At 40.8% G+C, this 16,849-nt stretch overlaps 2 protein-coding genes across 6 annotated transcripts in view; one reads left to right on the plus strand and one right to left on the minus strand.

Moving 5' to 3' along the window:
• kctd3 (potassium channel tetramerization domain containing 3) overlaps positions 1 to 5,484 on the plus strand; it is a 105,627-nt gene extending 100,143 nt beyond the window's left edge. For both annotated transcript variants that reach the window (XM_038811678.1, XM_038811687.1), the window contains one exon: positions 2,510 to 5,484. In XM_038811678.1, coding sequence (XP_038667606.1) covers positions 2,510 to 3,092 — 583 coding nt within the window. In that variant the 3' untranslated portion in view covers positions 3,093 to 5,484. The remainder of the gene's footprint in view (positions 1 to 2,509) is intronic.
• A 6,657-nt stretch (positions 5,485 to 12,141) lies between these two features.
• The window catches only part of ush2a (Usher syndrome 2A (autosomal recessive, mild)), a 1,354,742-nt gene continuing 1,350,034 nt past the window's right edge, over positions 12,142 to 16,849 (minus strand). For all 4 annotated transcript variants that reach the window (XM_038811752.1, XM_038811743.1, XM_038811716.1 and 1 more), the window contains 2 exons: positions 16,129 to 16,344; positions 12,142 to 14,720 (listed from right to left, as the gene is read on the minus strand). In XM_038811752.1, the coding sequence (XP_038667680.1) occupies positions 14,631 to 14,720; positions 16,129 to 16,344 (306 nt within the window). In that variant the 3' untranslated portion in view covers positions 12,142 to 14,630. The remainder of the gene's footprint in view (positions 14,721 to 16,128; positions 16,345 to 16,849) is intronic.

Consider the following 16,849-nt stretch of genomic DNA (forward strand, 5'->3'; position numbering starts at 1 on the left):
TCCAGCATAAATCTAACTAACTTTTTACCCTTCCACGCACAGAAACATTAAATTAAGCACTTAAAACTATATAATTCTCTTAAAACTACCTTTGTTTTACCAAACGTAACTCCCTTACATGTCTGCATTTTACCCTAAATCAATGAACCTTATTTGTAACAGCAGAGTCTTTTGAATTTCATTTCTGAATCCATCTTGTTCTGATTGGAGGAGGCTAGGTCTGTCTCTGGCTGTATTAGTTGTAAGTTCAAGGTGTTTTGAGAAATCATGGTCAAAGCACTTAACTATCCAGCAGGTTGAGTTTTCTTGGCAAAGAATGGTGAGTTTGCATGAGTTAAATTCCCTGAAGTTGACACCGATTCAGGTTCCGACATCATCCCACCCTCTGCTGGATTTTTGCTGGGTGGGATTGAAGGTGAGTAGGGAACGTCTTTGGATCTGTTGGGAGAGTTATCAAGGCCATTACAATGTCCAAGTAAGAACTGTTTTAATCCTCTGAGTACCTGTTTTCTGAAGTGTCAGCAACTTGCCAGAGTTAATGAGGCGAGCGCACACCAGGGAGTTTCTTCAGTGAAACTGAATGCTGGGAAGGCTTTGTTCTCCTGAGCAGATAACACTCGCCGTCATCCTCTTTCACTCCCATCCTCCCATATCATAGTTTCTGTCTGCAAATATTATCCTTCCCTTCTCTCCTGTGCTCCTGAATCCTCTTGGTACACCCTCTCTTCTATGGACGCGGTACACTTCTTCTGAGTCTTTCAGTCATTTTTACCCACATCTGTTTAATTGACCTTTTGCTCCTGTCCTTGGGAGAGTTTGCCTTACTGAAACCACACCAATTCCTCAGCAGGACCTCCAGGATGAAAGACCCAGGAGCAGCTTTCCCAGGTCTTGTCTCAATTCCTGCAGTTGTTGTGAGCATGTTCTGACAGAGCCTTTTTAACCCAGGCCGTGATCCCTTTAATTAGAAATCTTTCCTTTCCTTTCTATTCCTTTTCTCCAGGGAATGGATGCATCATCCTGTCCACCCTTCCTCATTGGTTGGACAACCCATATGTGGTATGTTCATAGAATCATAGAATTTACAATGCAGAAGGAGGCTATTCAGCCCATCGAGTCTGCACAGGCCCTTGGAAAGAGCATCCAACTTAAACCCACACCGACACCTTATCCCCGCAACTCAGTAATCCTGCCTAACCTTTTTGAAAACTAAAGGCAATTTAGCATGGCCAGTCCACCTAACCTGCACATCTTTGGACTGTGGGAGGAAACCGGAGCACCCGGAGGAAACCCACGCTGACACGGGGAGAACGTGTAGACTCCACCGAGATAGTGCCCCAAGCCGGGAATCGAACCAGGGACCCTGGCGCTGTGAAGAAACTGTGCTACCGTGCTTCCCTATGTTAATGCCATAGCTGAGCTAAAGAGCCACAGCTAAGCCTGCATATTAGTAAACTGGTTTCCTGACCCGAAACTGGTTCTGCTGTTCTGGCAGAGACTAAATCCAGAAGATTCCACCCATTCTTTCTATGCCTTTATACTAAATTAGCAGTCTTGCCAATGGGCACTACAAAAATGGGAAATGTTGATTGTAATGAATTACATTGGAAATTGATGTGTATTATTTACATCACGAGCAGTGGATTTTTTCCTTTTGCTTTGCCTGGTCTTTGTATTGGAACAGCAGTGAAGCTGAAAACTGTGAAATGATCAAGAATAGCATCAGCACACTAATAGTCCATTATCAGGCTGCTAGTTGCATCCAATTTGTAATAACATTGTTGTTGCATCTGAGAGTGCTGGAGTGCAAATTTATGCCACACCTTCCACATAATAAGCTTGCATTCTGAAAAGGACGAAAGCATAATCTCCAAAATCAGCAGAAAAGTACATTTTTAAAAAGAGTTATGTAAATTTAGTAATGTAGTGGAGCTTTGTTTGCTTTGTATCTTCATGCACACTTTTGGAGCCTTTGGAAAATAGTAGGGAAGTGTTAGGATTAGCAAACTCATTATCAATCTGTTGAATCAGGTCGAATGCTCCTTCCATGGCCAACAAGCCTTGGAATGGGTCTTCTCAGAGCTTCTGTCTGAAAGGCAGGGATACTACCTACATACCTGGGTCACTGTGCAGAGTCTGCACGCTCTCCCCGTGTCTACGTGAATTTCCTCCGGGTGCTCCGGTTTCCCCCCACAAGTCCCGAAAGATGTGCTTGTTAGGTGAATTGGACATTCTGGGTTCTCCCTCCGTATACCCGCACAGGTGTCGGAGTATGGCGACTGGGGGATTTTCACAGTGGCTTAATTGCAGTGTTAATGTAAGCCTACTTGTGACAATAAAGATTCTTAAAAAAATTAAAGACCTTCTGTGGTGGAGTAAAATTAGCAGAAACCTATATTTTTTTTTAAAATGATGTTCTGTGACATTTTGCTGGTAATGGTTGAGCAATCACCAAAATGATTTTGCTCACTAAAAGTGATTTGATTTTCTTGTTTATATTTTGCCTCAGTCTTCAGCTTCAGGCCACAGACACTCTTCATGAGACTGCAACATATGGTTCTGTGAGACCATATAGAGAGAGCCCGCTGCTAGCAAGAGCAAGGCGGACAGAAAGCTTTCACAGTTACCGAGACTTTCAGCCATTTATGTTTAGTAAAAATGCATTGGATAAAGGGAACATTGCTTCTGAAAGTGATTCTTCAATACAGTCAGAAGCTGAGCTAAGAGGAAAGAAACCTGGAGCCACTGAATGTAGCATTAGTGACCGAAGGAGCCAGGTGACTGACACTCGAGCAAACAAGAGTCTGGATGGGGCACCAGAGGTTCTGAGAGCAAATGAAAGCCTGGCTGAGTTCAAGAAAAAGGTGCAAGATGAAGAAACTGATAAAGTTGAGAGCAAGAAGAAAAATACTTTTGAAGGAGGTTTTTTGAGCAGGAAAAAACCTGCTGCAGCCCAGCAGTTGATACCATGTCCTATTACTCCTGAAACAGGCAATGAACCACATGGTGCAGCCTCACAGTCACCAACAAAGGTAGCCACTTCTCCTCGGCACAAGAAGATTGAGACATCATGTCAGGACCACAGTTTGTAAGATATAATCACTACAATGGAAACTTAGATTTTAATTGGCAAGAACTCAATTGCTTTAGTATTCTCATGCACATAAATTTTACACTAAATACAGTTTTAAGTTCAAAGAATTACTACAGTTTTTTGTCAGTATTACTTGTTTTTAATGTTTTTGTTGCATTACATTTTTGTTAGTGTACACTAAGCACCAGCATAAGCATTATTACAAAAACTGACGTAGGTTGAAGTTTGTTTTTATTTCTTAATGCCTCCATTGTCTGACTTGCATTGTAACAGACTCTAAATTTTACACTGTTTGTGTCGCAAATTTCATTCTTGCAGATATTTTGAGGTGGTACAAATCCCATTCTAATTGTCTTTTGTGCATCCTTTGATCTGGATGGCTTTAAAATGCATTTATTTTAAAGGTCATGTACACAGATTTAAAAACCTGAAGGGAGGGTGCTATTGAAGCAAAAAATAGTAAATGTATGTAGTATAATTTCTCCAGAAGATGCTCAAGTTTAAAATGCTACAGATATAAATGAGTTATCTTGCGGAGAAATAAAATTACATAAGTGATGTATTTAACGCAACAGCATTGCTTTTATTAAATGGGCTATATTTAATCGTACTTAGAACATGTGTGGTACAGACTGTAAATTAATCGTACTGCTTATTTTTATTTTCACTCCAATGCACTGTCATATGCTATCTGAATTAGCAATAACACCAATAGAATTAATGTAAAGGCGATTTTGATGATTTTTGGCTGCAGACAATTCTCTTAAAATATAGCATTTTACCGTGTACTGGAATAAAGCCAGCTTCAGGTCTTAACCAAACATTTTGTGGTTTGACGACACCAGCAGCAGTAACTGTTTTCATTTACGGGGAGAAAATCGGTCATTAGTTAAGGCCACAATTTTAATTTGCTCTCGATCAACGTGATTAGTATGGGTATTTTAGGGCAGCACGGTGGCACAGTGGTTAGCATTGCTGCCTACGGCGCTGAGGACCCGGGTTCAAATCCTGGACCTGGATCACTGTCCGTGTGGAGTTTGCACATTCTCCCCGTGCCTGCGTGGGTTTCGCCCCCACAACCCAAAAGATGTGCAGGGTAGGTGGATTGGCCACGTTGAATTGCCCCTTAATTGGAAAAAAATAATTGGGTACTCTAAATTGATTTTTTTTTTAAAGTATGGGTATTTTTGGTACATGTTCAAATGAAGGCCTTTCATTTCCATCATGCAAACGAAAGCTGATTTTTTTTTTCTGCTTCGAAAGATAATTTCTATGCAATCTGTATAGTGCACGGAAGGGCAAGGTCATCTGCACAAGACTGATGATAGAGAAACCATTTTTTTAGATGTAATATGCCTCAATTTAAGGGTACTCTAACATTAACGCATGCATACATGGCCATTTTGATGCTTAAAAGTCAAACTTGTCAGACACTTGTTAGCTCTGCTTTGTGGTGATGAAATTAAGCAGCTACTGATTTGATAATACCAATGAACCTAACATTTTTTGAAAGCTGGGGGATAACTTTTGAGCCAATTATCAAATGTTGTTTGAGCAACCAACATGTGAACATGCTTGTGCATGAAACAGATTTCAGGAAAATTCCAGACCCATGGTCATTTTCTGACTTAAAAACGCTATACCAACCAACAAACAATCGGTTACTGGGGGCAATTTCTCCTGTTTACTGACTGTTCAAAACAAATCCAAAATTACTGGCTTCATGTGAATAACCATTTTTGTTTGTTTGGAGATGGGTTGGAATCTGTGACACAGACAATAAAGTCCACTGCATGTAGAAAAATTTAAAATCTTGTACATCGCCTGAATGAACTGAACCCAGAAGCTTGAGTGTTTCAGTACAGTTCTGCCTGGTGCTCTTGATTGCAGAGTTTTAATTATCTCCTATTCCAGTAAATCGCCAAAGTCTTAGTATGAAAGCTGATAATTTTTATCTTATCAAAGCTTGCACAGACAATGATTTTGACCCACTGCAATCTCTTTGGACAAGTTCTGCCTCTTTACTTTCTAAGATCACAACCAAAGTGGGAATTAAATTTCTCAAGTGGTAGATATCTAGGTTAGAAAATACCAGAAGAAATGATTGCTGGTAACCAAGAGTTTCTGGGGTGAGGGGGCGGCTTTGTTCTTCAGATTTGAACTAAAAGGGCCTGTTTGAAACTTTCAGGTGTCCACAATCCTATGGGTTGTTCTGCCACACCAATGACTGACTGCGCTTCTCGAAAAGCTGTTTGCACAGCTCTGCAACAAAGAGCTTAATTCATGTAAAATTGCCTAACTACAGAATTTTGTAATTGTTGCACTCCATATTCTAGTTTCCCAGTAATAGATTCAAATGATGAATTAAAAACAGAGCTTATTAAACAATAGTGTGTGTGGAATTGGAATCATTATTGCCCATGAACAGAGTGGAAAACTGCACTTTCTGGTATCCCATTTAGTTGTTGTTCACATAGTTTGTTCAGTTTACTGCATGGAAATTTCTACAATAGAAATCATCATCTTCTCTGAAAAGTCAGTTTTTCTGTTTTGACGTCTCCATGACTGGGAGCCATTAGTCATATTAAAGAAAAGTAATTTATTGAGTGTTATCGGTAGCCAAAGCATTACGCCTGAAGTGTAATCAGTGTCCTAATGTAGGAAACATGATGGTTAATTTTCACACATCAAGGAGCCACAAGCTGACTTTAACATTGGAACTATATGAATGCAATTTAATGTGCAAAATTTATGAAAAAGTAGAGGAAAATATGTATATCATGCTTTTCCGTTCCAGACATGGTTCATCCATATACTGCATGAACCCTCCATTCACACATTTTCTTGGCTTGGGGAAGTTTTGGGAAATTCCTCTCCAATCCTCTGAATGAACCAAGCTCCAGGAGAACATGGTAACTGCTAAGACTCCTTAATCTCGGGTATCATGAAATCCATCTATTATAACATTGGAACACGTGACTGAAAAATGCAGGAAGTTGGAGGATATTAACTGAACAGCAATATTGCCCAATATTTAACCTAAGTTTTGGAATCATGCCCCCTGATTATCTGACTCCAATCCATATCAAATAATCTAGAAGACGAAGACTGACAGGGTATCATTTTGGTTGCCATAACCTGCCCTTAATTTCACCCCCCCTCCTCCAACCAAGTAAAGGGCATCAGAATTTCTGACCAAAGCTACAAACAAGACTGCGAATACAAAGGCCTTTATCAACTCAAGTATTGTCTTCTCAAATTTATACTGTTTTGTCCTAGCAATTCGTATTAAAACTGTATTTGCTTTCTTATAGTTGAAATGAAAATCGCTTATTGTCATAAGTAGGCTTCAATGAAGTTACTATGAAAAGCCCCTAGTCGCCACATTCCGGCGCCTGTTTGGGGAGGCTGGTACGGGAATTGAACCGTGCTGCTGGCCTGCCTTGGTCTGCTTTAAAAGCCAGCTCTTTAGCCCTGTGCTAAACCAGCTACGATCCCAGTTGATGTGACTGGATGGAAAGATTATCTTGGCTCAAAAGACTAAACTTTCATTTTATATATAAAACGTGGAGGAAGAGAATCACAAGACTGCTAATTAGTTTTAACAACGAGAATTTATTAAACATGAAAAATGGGATTATAATACAATAGTCCTTTACGCCCCACTTAACTTAAATGCACAGATTGTAAAGATTAACATGGATTGTACAGAGGCTGGGGATGTGGGAGGTTTAAAACAAAAAGGAAGGTGTGTGATGGATTGGGAGACAGGTGAGATTAAAAGACAAATAGGATGATGATGAAAGTTAAAGAGGGAGTGGTACAGGAACAAGTGAACAAAGATTGAGTCTGCAGAGGATACAAATAGGTGCAGCATAATTATCACCAATAGTTGCAATCTGTAAAAATGGGGACATAAGTCACCATCTGAAATTTCTGAACTCTACTGAGTCTGGAAGACTACATAGTGTCTAACTGAAAGACGAGGAGCGCGATTCAACGGCCTCGTCGTGCCAAATTTAGGGTGGTACGGTAGCACAGTGGTTAGCACTTGCTTCACAGCGCCAGGGTCCCAGATTCGATTCCCGGCTTGGGTCACTGTCTGTGCGGAATCTGCACATTCTCCCCGTGTCTGTGTTGATTTCCTCCAGGCAGTCCGTTTCCTCCCACAGTCCAAAAACATGCAAGTTAGGTGGATTGGCCATGCTAAATTGCCCTTGGTGTTCAAAAAGGATAGGGGGTTACTGGGTTGCAGGGAAAGGGTGGAGGTGTATATTTTGGAATATAAAAGCAGCGATTGGAATATAAAAGCAGCGATGTGCTACTGAGCCTTTATAAGGCTCTGGTTAGGCCCCATTTGGAGTACTGTGTCCAGTTTTGGGCCCCACATCTCAGGAAGGACATACTGGCACTGGAGCGTGTCCAGCGGAGATTCACACGGATGATCCCTGGAATGGCGGGTCTAACATATGATGAACGGCTGAGGATTCTGGGATTGTATTCATTGGAGTTTAGAAGGTTAAGGGGGATCTAATAGAAACTTACAAGATAATGCATGGCTTAGAAAGGGTGGACGCAAAGAAACTGTTTCCGTTAGGCGAGGAGACGAGGACCCGTGGGCACAGCCTTAGAATTAGAGGGGGTAAATTCAGAACAGAAATGCGGAGACATTTCTTCAGCCAGAGAGTGGTGGGCCTGTGGAATTCATTGCCGCGGAGTGCAGTGGAGGCCGGGACGCTAAATGGCTTCAAGGCAGAGATAGATAAATTCTTGATGTCGCGAGGAATTAAGGGCTACGGGGAGAATGCTGGTAGGTGGAGTTGAAATGCCCATCAGCCATGATTGAATGGCGGAGTGGACTCGATGGGCCGAATGGCCTTACTTCCACTCCTATGTCTTATGGTCTTATGGTGTGGGCTTGAGTAGGGTGTTCTTTCCAAAGGCCAGTGCCGATTTGATGGGACGAATGGCCTCCTGCACTGTAAGTTCTATGATTCTAACTTTGTGTCGGAACAAGGCTGTTGAATTTCACTAAATTCATGGTGCGAGAAACATCTCATGAGATTTAACAGTCTTGTGAGATTTAACAGAGTCTCACGGGGCAGCGCGATCTGGAAATCGATCTGGATGAGATTCAGCAATGCATATTTAAATGAGTCATTAGGCTCATTTAAATGCATTCGCCCAGGATTCACTGGCTGCACCTAGGAGACCTTGCCAGGGCGCCATTTAGCACTGGTCCACAGAAATGTTGACCAGTCATAACTGCACCTGGGGGCGTCTCCCAGGCCATTGGGCGAGTTGGTACCCTGGCACTCCCACTGGTACTTTGGCATTGCCACCCTGGCACTTGCAGGTTGCCTGTGCCAGGGGTCAGGTGCAGGGGGTGTCGTGCCAATGTGCGGAGAGAGGCTTGAAGAGCCTGGAAGAGGTACGTTGGGTAAAGTGGGAGTGCCCAGAGCTCATGGTGGGGTTGCTGGGGCGGGGGGGATGAGTAATCTTCCAGTTTGCAAGAGCAGCCTTGATGGGGCATTCCTCGCCGAGGCTGAAAAAAACAGCAAAGTGCAGCACAGAACAGTGCAGCATCAGTTGTGACCCAGATGTTATCGAGCCAGTCTAAGGACTAACCTCAATAGAATGAATGCCCTGTAAATACCATTAATGAAGGATCTTGCTGACTATTAGAAGAATTTGTTGCTCCAGTTTAGCACGTAGTGAGTCAAACATTGAGGCAGATCAATTTCCTAAAAGGATACAAAACAATCATAGGGCCCTTATTTTAACATAATCGGTGCTTGCATTAGTCTTGGTCTGTTCCCATGATACCCAGGCCAGTCTCCTCCAATATGTCCAACTGGACCATTTGGAATCTGCTTTATGCCTATAAAACAACTTGATTTCTCGTTCCACAAATTTTATAATGCACAAGAAACATTTGCAAAAACGTTTAATTTACAATGCCACAAAATACACATACAGAAAAAAACATGTATTTCTACAATAGCCAAGCTGATCAGGTTAGACACTTCGGATGTGGGTTTTATTAAGTCCCTTACATAGCAGCACGGTAGCATTGTGGATTGCACAATCACGTCACAGCTCCAGGGTCCCAGGTTCGGTTCCGGCTTGGGTCACTGTCTGTGCGGAGTCTGCACATCCTCCCCGTGTGTGCGTGGGTTTCCTCCGGGTGCTCCGGTTTCCTCCCACAGTCAAAAAGATGTGCAAGTTAGGTGGATTGGAGATGATAAATTGCCCTTAGTGTCCAAAATTGCCCTTAATGTTGGGTGGGGTTACTGGGTTATGGGGATAGGGTAGAGGTGTTAACCTTGGGTAGGGTGCTCTTTCCAGGAGCCGGTGCAGACTCGATGGACCGAATGGCCTCCTTCTGCACTGTAAATTCTATGTAATTACAGAATGCTGACAAACAAAATCCTTTTAAAATCATTCAGAACACCTGAACTTTAGTATTTTGTTATGCTGAAGTGCTTCAATCAGCATTCGTAGCTTTAGATGCCGTTGTATTCAGTACTTCAGACATTGCTTGCACAAATGTGAGTGTGGTACCTCTGTTCATTGGGTATTGCTCTTTTTTTCAATCTGGGGATACGTTGGTCAGATGGAAGTTAACTTGAACTACCCTGTACCAGGAAACAGCGCACCTGGATTATACAACTTTCAAATGTAATACATGAAGGTTGCAGAGTACTGTGAATGCAGTAATCAGATGCTGTAAAATAAAATATTTACTGACGTGTTTGATCGAATGGCATTACCACTAATAGAGTCCATATTACTGAAATAAAGGTAAACCTTTAACAGCTACTTGCATCATGGCAATTCTACCCTGGCAGGCAACATATTTCATACAGAGCTACTAATGCAATTGAAATCATTCAGCAACAGTTTTGAACCTAAGAAATATATTGGTGAAAACTAGATTTTTTAAAAATGCAAAATTATTGTCACAGCATTAATTGATTTATCGGAAATTTTTCAGGGATTATGACAGGATCCTTTGATCCTGAAAAACTGAAATTTCATATTTTTTTTTTCATATTTATCATTCAGAAGGTAACTCCTATTGCTATTAGATTTAGATATTGTTATATTAAAGCATTGATCATTATATTGGGATCATTTTAATTGAATACATTCCAAACACCAAAATGATATCTTGTTACCATATCAATGAAAAATCATTTTCCATTGTTAGACTGCCTTTAATTAATTTCCAAATGCTTTGCTCAGAGGTGGATTTTTAATTAATTAATGCTGCTCCGTATCATATGGGTAACTAACTGATGAATAGCTCAACATTGCCTTCTTACAATTGTGAACAGCATCTTAACATAGCTGCCAAGAAACACCATCTGCGGATTCTCCGTCGGCGGCATCCTCCGCTTCGTCAGCAGCGCATCCACGCCTGCGCATTTCCCCAAGGGATGGCTGGCTGCTGGAATGGAGGATCCCGCTGCCGGCAGGGGTGCACCCCACTGGGAAACGGGGCTGGCAGGGGTGGGATTCTCCATCGGTGGGATCCTCTGCTTTGCCGGCGGCACAACCATGCCCGTGGGTTTCCCGACGGCTTGTGATGGCCACAATGGAAAACCTCATAGGCCAGCTGCCGGGACAGAGCATCCCGCTACCAGGGGGGGCGGGGGGGCTGAAAATGGGTCTGGCGGGATGGAGAATCCTGCCCCCACCCTCCATTTCTGCATTTTTTTGGAATTTCCAGTCATTGATGACCTCCATGTTTGAAACTCTACAGCCAACCCTGTGTATTAATAAGTATGCAGATTAGTTGTTTTACAACCATTTTAACGTGGATGGATTCCTTTGAAACCACGAGTGTACATAGCATATACATTCCAGCTTGACTCTCTGTTCTGCATGATTATAAGCATGCATGATCAGCAATGAAAGAATTATACAATTGTGTTGAGAAATGGGGCATGGGCCTGCATTAAATGTGGAAAAGGTAATTATTTCTCCTGGTAAATGGGCCCTACATAAAGCACTGATCCTGGCTATCAGGCATATAATACTATCGTCTGTGGAGGGTGCCTTTAAGTTGCAGCATCCCTTTATGTGCTAACGACAGCCGTTTGATGACTACTTGCATTCATAATCGTTCCCTTTCCTTTTGGCAAGCTGTCCAGAAACTGGCCTAACATGGGCCTGACATTTATCATTAATTGACACAATGGCGGTTAAACACATTGCACTGTGGTCTCACCATCTTTGCATGTGTGTCAGTAAATTCACCTTATTCTCTTTTCAAAACAGTGCACAATACATAATTTTGTTATGTATTGGCTGCAATTTGTGAAAGTATTCTGTGAGGTGTGTACATCTTCAAGCCCGCACAATGAAATGGCATGTGTATGTTGTCTGAATAACTAACTGCATGTCCAGTTTCAATAACCTGGCACAGCAGAGGTCTGGGGGTAGAAGTGTCTTGATTAAGCAAAAAAACTCCTTGCCAGTTATTGCATGAACAATTCTAGTTCATTTAAACTTCAGTCTATAGGGACTTTATAATACCCATGCCTCTCCTTACAAATTATTCATACACAGCATTTGTCAGCTTCTTTCTTTGCTCGTATTGCATGCTCATCAATATCATTCTGATGGGTGCGGTGACCTGATTTTCTTTGTAAACCATTCAGAGTTTTCTCATTTGGTGAGGCTATTGTTCTATGGTCTGAAGTATTTTAATGCAAAAAAGTTCCAACATTAATGTCAATAGGATACAGAGTAAGTAGACTTGCAGGTAAATGTGATTTACAGGTTCTGAGACTTTCAACGTGTTCAAGTTTCACATTTCAAATTTGCAGACAGTGGATCTGACAAACTAAAGTGAAATTATTTATCTTATAAAATAGAAGCATATATGGTGACAGAATCCAGAAGCTATTATTTTGTTTAAAAGGTTTGTTTTGTGTCCATCATCTTTGAATAAAGTCTGAATGTGTTTTAATTAATGTGTATACAGCAACATTAATAGCAGTATTTGAACAAACATTTAGCAGTCCCCACTGGCAACAAATTGTACAATTGTGAGGTTTATTCTTTACAACATTGATGAAAGATCCACCCAAAATGTTACCGGCATTTTTCAACCTGCTCAGCATATCCATCCAGCATTATCTATTTTTATTTTAGTGATACATTTCAGATTGTTAGCATAACTGCTTTACAAAGAGACTACTCCATTAAAGTTCAATCACTGTGGCTTTCTTTCATGGTGGGATGAATTAAAAGATATACAGCAAATGATTACATGACAGATAGACATTATCAGACATTATCAAAGAAGTTCCCAGTTCTGCTTTCATTTTCCCTTCCCAGCATATTCATTGTTTCCAGAACCCCACCATAAACAGGTAGCTGTGGACTTTTACATGATTCTTTGTGGGCCTGACTCTAGACCTTCCTGCCTACTGTAAATATCAATTATTTGAATCCAGCGTTGATCAATCTCAACCTAGCTACTTCCTCTTAATTTTCAACCTTGGATAAAATAATGGCATGCACAGCATAAATCTAAGTTTTTTGTGGCAATTGTATTTTAATCTGTCTCTTTTTAAGATAAAACAGAAGGTCCCAGAATTGGGGGGGGGGGTTAATTTACTGACGTCTGCCCAGGAAATGGTCCATGTGATTTGGTTGTCATAGGGACAGAGGACTGGGTTGAAACTTAGAAACTCAAATGCATGTTTTCACACCTTCTGACGTAACAGAGGGGCTTACTGGACAAAATCCTACTGTCTCGGAAAGGCAAAGACAGCTGGGGCAGAAGATCAACAATGGCTGCTAATGTGCCAAGCAGAAGGAAAGACTATTTTTGTGCTAACAACCAGCCAGAAGTTGGTTTGAACAGAATCCCTGTGTGAAGAGACGAGGCTTATTTACTATTGATGATTTTGAATACCCAAATATCCTTTTAACCTTTTTTGCTCTGGGAGAGCAACCCCAGCTTCACTAGCTAGTCTCTCCATGTAACTCAAGTTCCACATTCCTGGTACATTCTAGTAAAACTCCTCCGTACTCTTTCAAAGACTTTAACGATGCCATTCCTAAAGTGTCTTGTCCAAAATAAGCCACAATACTCTAATTGGAACCTATCCAGTGAGTAGGCACAACCTCATTGCTCTTGTATTGCATGCTTCTGATTATAAAGCTAAGAATCCCGCATGTATTTTTCAAATGGCCTTCACAATTTATCCTACCACCTTTTAAGATTTGTGTACATATACCCCAGGCTCCTGCACCCCCTTCAAAATGGTACCATTTAATTTGTACTGCTTGTCCTCAATCTTCCTCCAAACACGTCTCTGCATTAAATTTAATCTGTCATTTCACCAATAATGCCCTCCTGAAGTCTGTTATATCCTATTAAATTTCCAAGTTTCATATTTTTTAAATCATGTCCTGCATACCCAAGGCCAGAGCATTAATATATATTAATAGTGCAGTGTATCCAATACCAGCCTGTGGGGGAACCATTACATTCTTTCCTCCAGTCTGATAATCAACCGTTCACCACTATCTATTTTCTGTTCCATAGCAATTTTGTATCCATGTTGCCACTGTCCCTTCAATATCATGAGCTTTAATTCCGCTAACGAGTCTATTATGCAAATGCAAATCGCTTATTGTCACAAGTAGGCTTCAAATGAAGTTACTGTGAAAAGCCCCTAGTCGCCACATTCCGGCGCCTGTTCGGGGAGGCTGTTACGGGAATTGAACCGTGCTGCTGGCCTGCCTTGGTCTGCTTTCAAAGCCAGCGATTTAGCCCTGTGCTAAACAGCCCCTATTATGTGGTACTTTGTCAAACACCTTTTGAATGTCCATATACACATCAACCGCACTATCATCATTAGCCTTCACCATTATTTCATTAATATATTGACCAAGTTAATCAAACAAAATTTGCCTCATACCTTGCCAAATGCCAGTTAATTTAATCCAAGGTTACTGTCTCAAAATGTTTTCCCACCAACAATGTTAGGCTGACTGGTCTGCAGCTGCTGGATTTTACCTCCTTTTTTTTAAAAACAGGTATATAACATTTATAATCTTCCAGTTCTCTGGCACCATATCAAAGAATGTGCAAAAGGTGACTGAGCTAGTTTGTACAATGATGAATTTGTTCATAGATTATAGTTTGAATTTGGAGAATGTATGAATTTACTTACATTACATTTTATCAGAACTTATAATTTACTTCGGGCAAGGTTGAGTAATATATTCAGCACCAGCTGCTACTAACATGGGGGCCCTCTGCTGGACAATACTATTATGGACTGTGACTTGGGTTTATCGAGATGTTCCCTAAAATGAAAATTGAGTCAAAGCAACTCAAAAGCAAATGCTACAGGATACTGACAATTGTAACCAAAAACTGATTATCTTTGATTTTCTAAATACGCTCATTTATTTTTCAACACATATAATGTGACCTAGAAACAAATATGCATTAAACAGTACTTCAAAGCGACTGAAACTCCAGTATCGCCTGTGATTATTCTTCTTATAACTGGGTGTCTGTGAATATTGTGTGCTCTTTTGTAACTGAACTAAAGCCTTTAATTGATTCCAATAGGTCTTCATCATCTGGGTACTGGAGGAGAAATAAAAATCACATTAGATAAGCATCATCCATTTGCAACAACCACAAATGCTTGTACGGGATTAGACTTTCACTTAGGCATATTGTATGGTTTGATGCACATCGAACTCAATCGTTTAGTGAAACCATTTTTTTCTATATTAAGACATTGATGGAGCATTGTGTACATACATTGGAATACATAGAATATGTGGCACAGAAACAGGCCATGGATTACATAGAATATACGGCCGTAAACAGGCCATTCAACCCAACCAGTCTATACTGTAATTTACACTCCTTTTGAGCCTCCTCCCATCTTTCCTAAACTAAATCTATAATTGTACCCTTCTGTTCCCTGCTCCCTCATCTGTTTGTCTAGCTCTGCCTTTGATGTATCTACTCTTCAGCCACAAGTAGCAAATTACAAATCCTCACTACTCTTTAACACATTTTTAAAAAAATTTGTTTTTGGATTTCTGGAAGATCTTGGCCTGAAGATGGGAACCTTCATGTCTGATTCTGATCAAACAGAAAACTACCCACTTACCTACATAGGTTGAAAAGGTGTCCGATGAAGAATCCCATCCTGCTGTGGAGTTGGGTGATGGGGGCTAGTCAGATTGGGTCCAGGGCTTGGGGAGAAGAATTGCTGGGGAAGGGGAGGGGGTGGAATGAGACTAGGATTTTTCTGTCTCATTCCCTGGGTAACTGCCCATGTATCTAAGTGGAATGGTATGAAGTCTCCAGCTCAGATTTTTTTCGGCGGGTCCTTGGCAGCAAGGAAGGTCCTGTTGGAAGGTCACACTTCCTGGGTAATTCCCACAAGGACATTGTGTTGAGGATCGCAACATGCATCTTATGTGGTACAACCAGTCCCTGATCATCCAGTGACTAGAAGATTTGGGCCTTTATATTGATGATCTCTAGTCATGTTCTTCCCCACAAGAGGAAGCAGAGTCTGTTGCTAGCATTCTTAGTCTTCGTTACAATTTTCTAGAATTAGATTTCTTTCTTTTTATACCTAACAAATCACTTCATGAATAATTATGGTGTATACTTGATTCCCGACTGATAAAGCTCTACTCTGAAATAGACTTAAGCCAATGATTTCAAAGGAAGTCCTATTTTCATCACAATTACTCAAGGAAATAAAGGACTGAAACTAGGTAATGATTAATGCAAAGCAGGCCAATACCAAATCACCACCCCTTTGACATCATGTCAATTTTCTTTTCCAGTGACTTTGATGGAAAAGAGAATTGACTCGATATAAAATTGTCTGGTGTTTCTGTTATTCCATATTGCAATACTGACCAATTTCATCCCCTAAGTGCTTTGTAAATTTAATACGAACATACGCAATAGGAGCAGAGGCAGGCCATTTGACACTAGCTGTACATGTTTATGATTTAATTACCATTCCACTGTCACGACCTTGTCCAAGGGAGTCCCAAACTGAGTCTTCAATGAGAGATTTTCTGTCGTGGATATCAATCAGCTGACTGATGCTGCGGTGCAGGGAAGTTTGAGAATAGGCGTGACTCAGCTGACTCTGGCTTGGCACACACAGCACTGAGATGTTGGAATTACTGACGTGAGATTGGTGACCTGTGATTTTTGTGTCTGATAGTCCCTAAGAGTCAAGACAATTATTAATAATTACCGTCAGTAATTGGCATTTGATATTAGTAATGTGATGCCACCAATTGAGGAACTGCATGCATCAGTTTTGAACTTGGAATGGAGTTGAACATGGCTTAATTTCCACTACAAATAAACTTTACCGAATTTATAGCACAATGTTAGTATGACGTGATGAAGAGCACACCAAATCACTGCATTCTCACACATCATTATTGTCTACTAATTAGTGCTAAGTATTTACAACTATTGGAGACGAGCTCATCAGTTAGATCTAGATTTCAATGCAATGTAAATCAGGTATGTTCTACAAAGGCGGAAATGTTCTGCTTCATCAGGTTGTCACACAGATATTGAAATTGACAATTGCCCTCATTTTCTTCTAAATGTTCTCATCAGTATAAAGCAATTAGATCAGTTTATGGGGATGGGATTAGAATTTCTCATAGCCAGTATATTAAACAATACATTCTCCTGTTGTTTGTCCATCAATTTGA

This window comes from Scyliorhinus canicula, chromosome 1 (assembly GCF_902713615.1).
Source record: "Scyliorhinus canicula chromosome 1, sScyCan1.1, whole genome shotgun sequence".
NCBI classification, from domain to species: domain Eukaryota; kingdom Metazoa; phylum Chordata; class Chondrichthyes; order Carcharhiniformes; family Scyliorhinidae; genus Scyliorhinus; species Scyliorhinus canicula.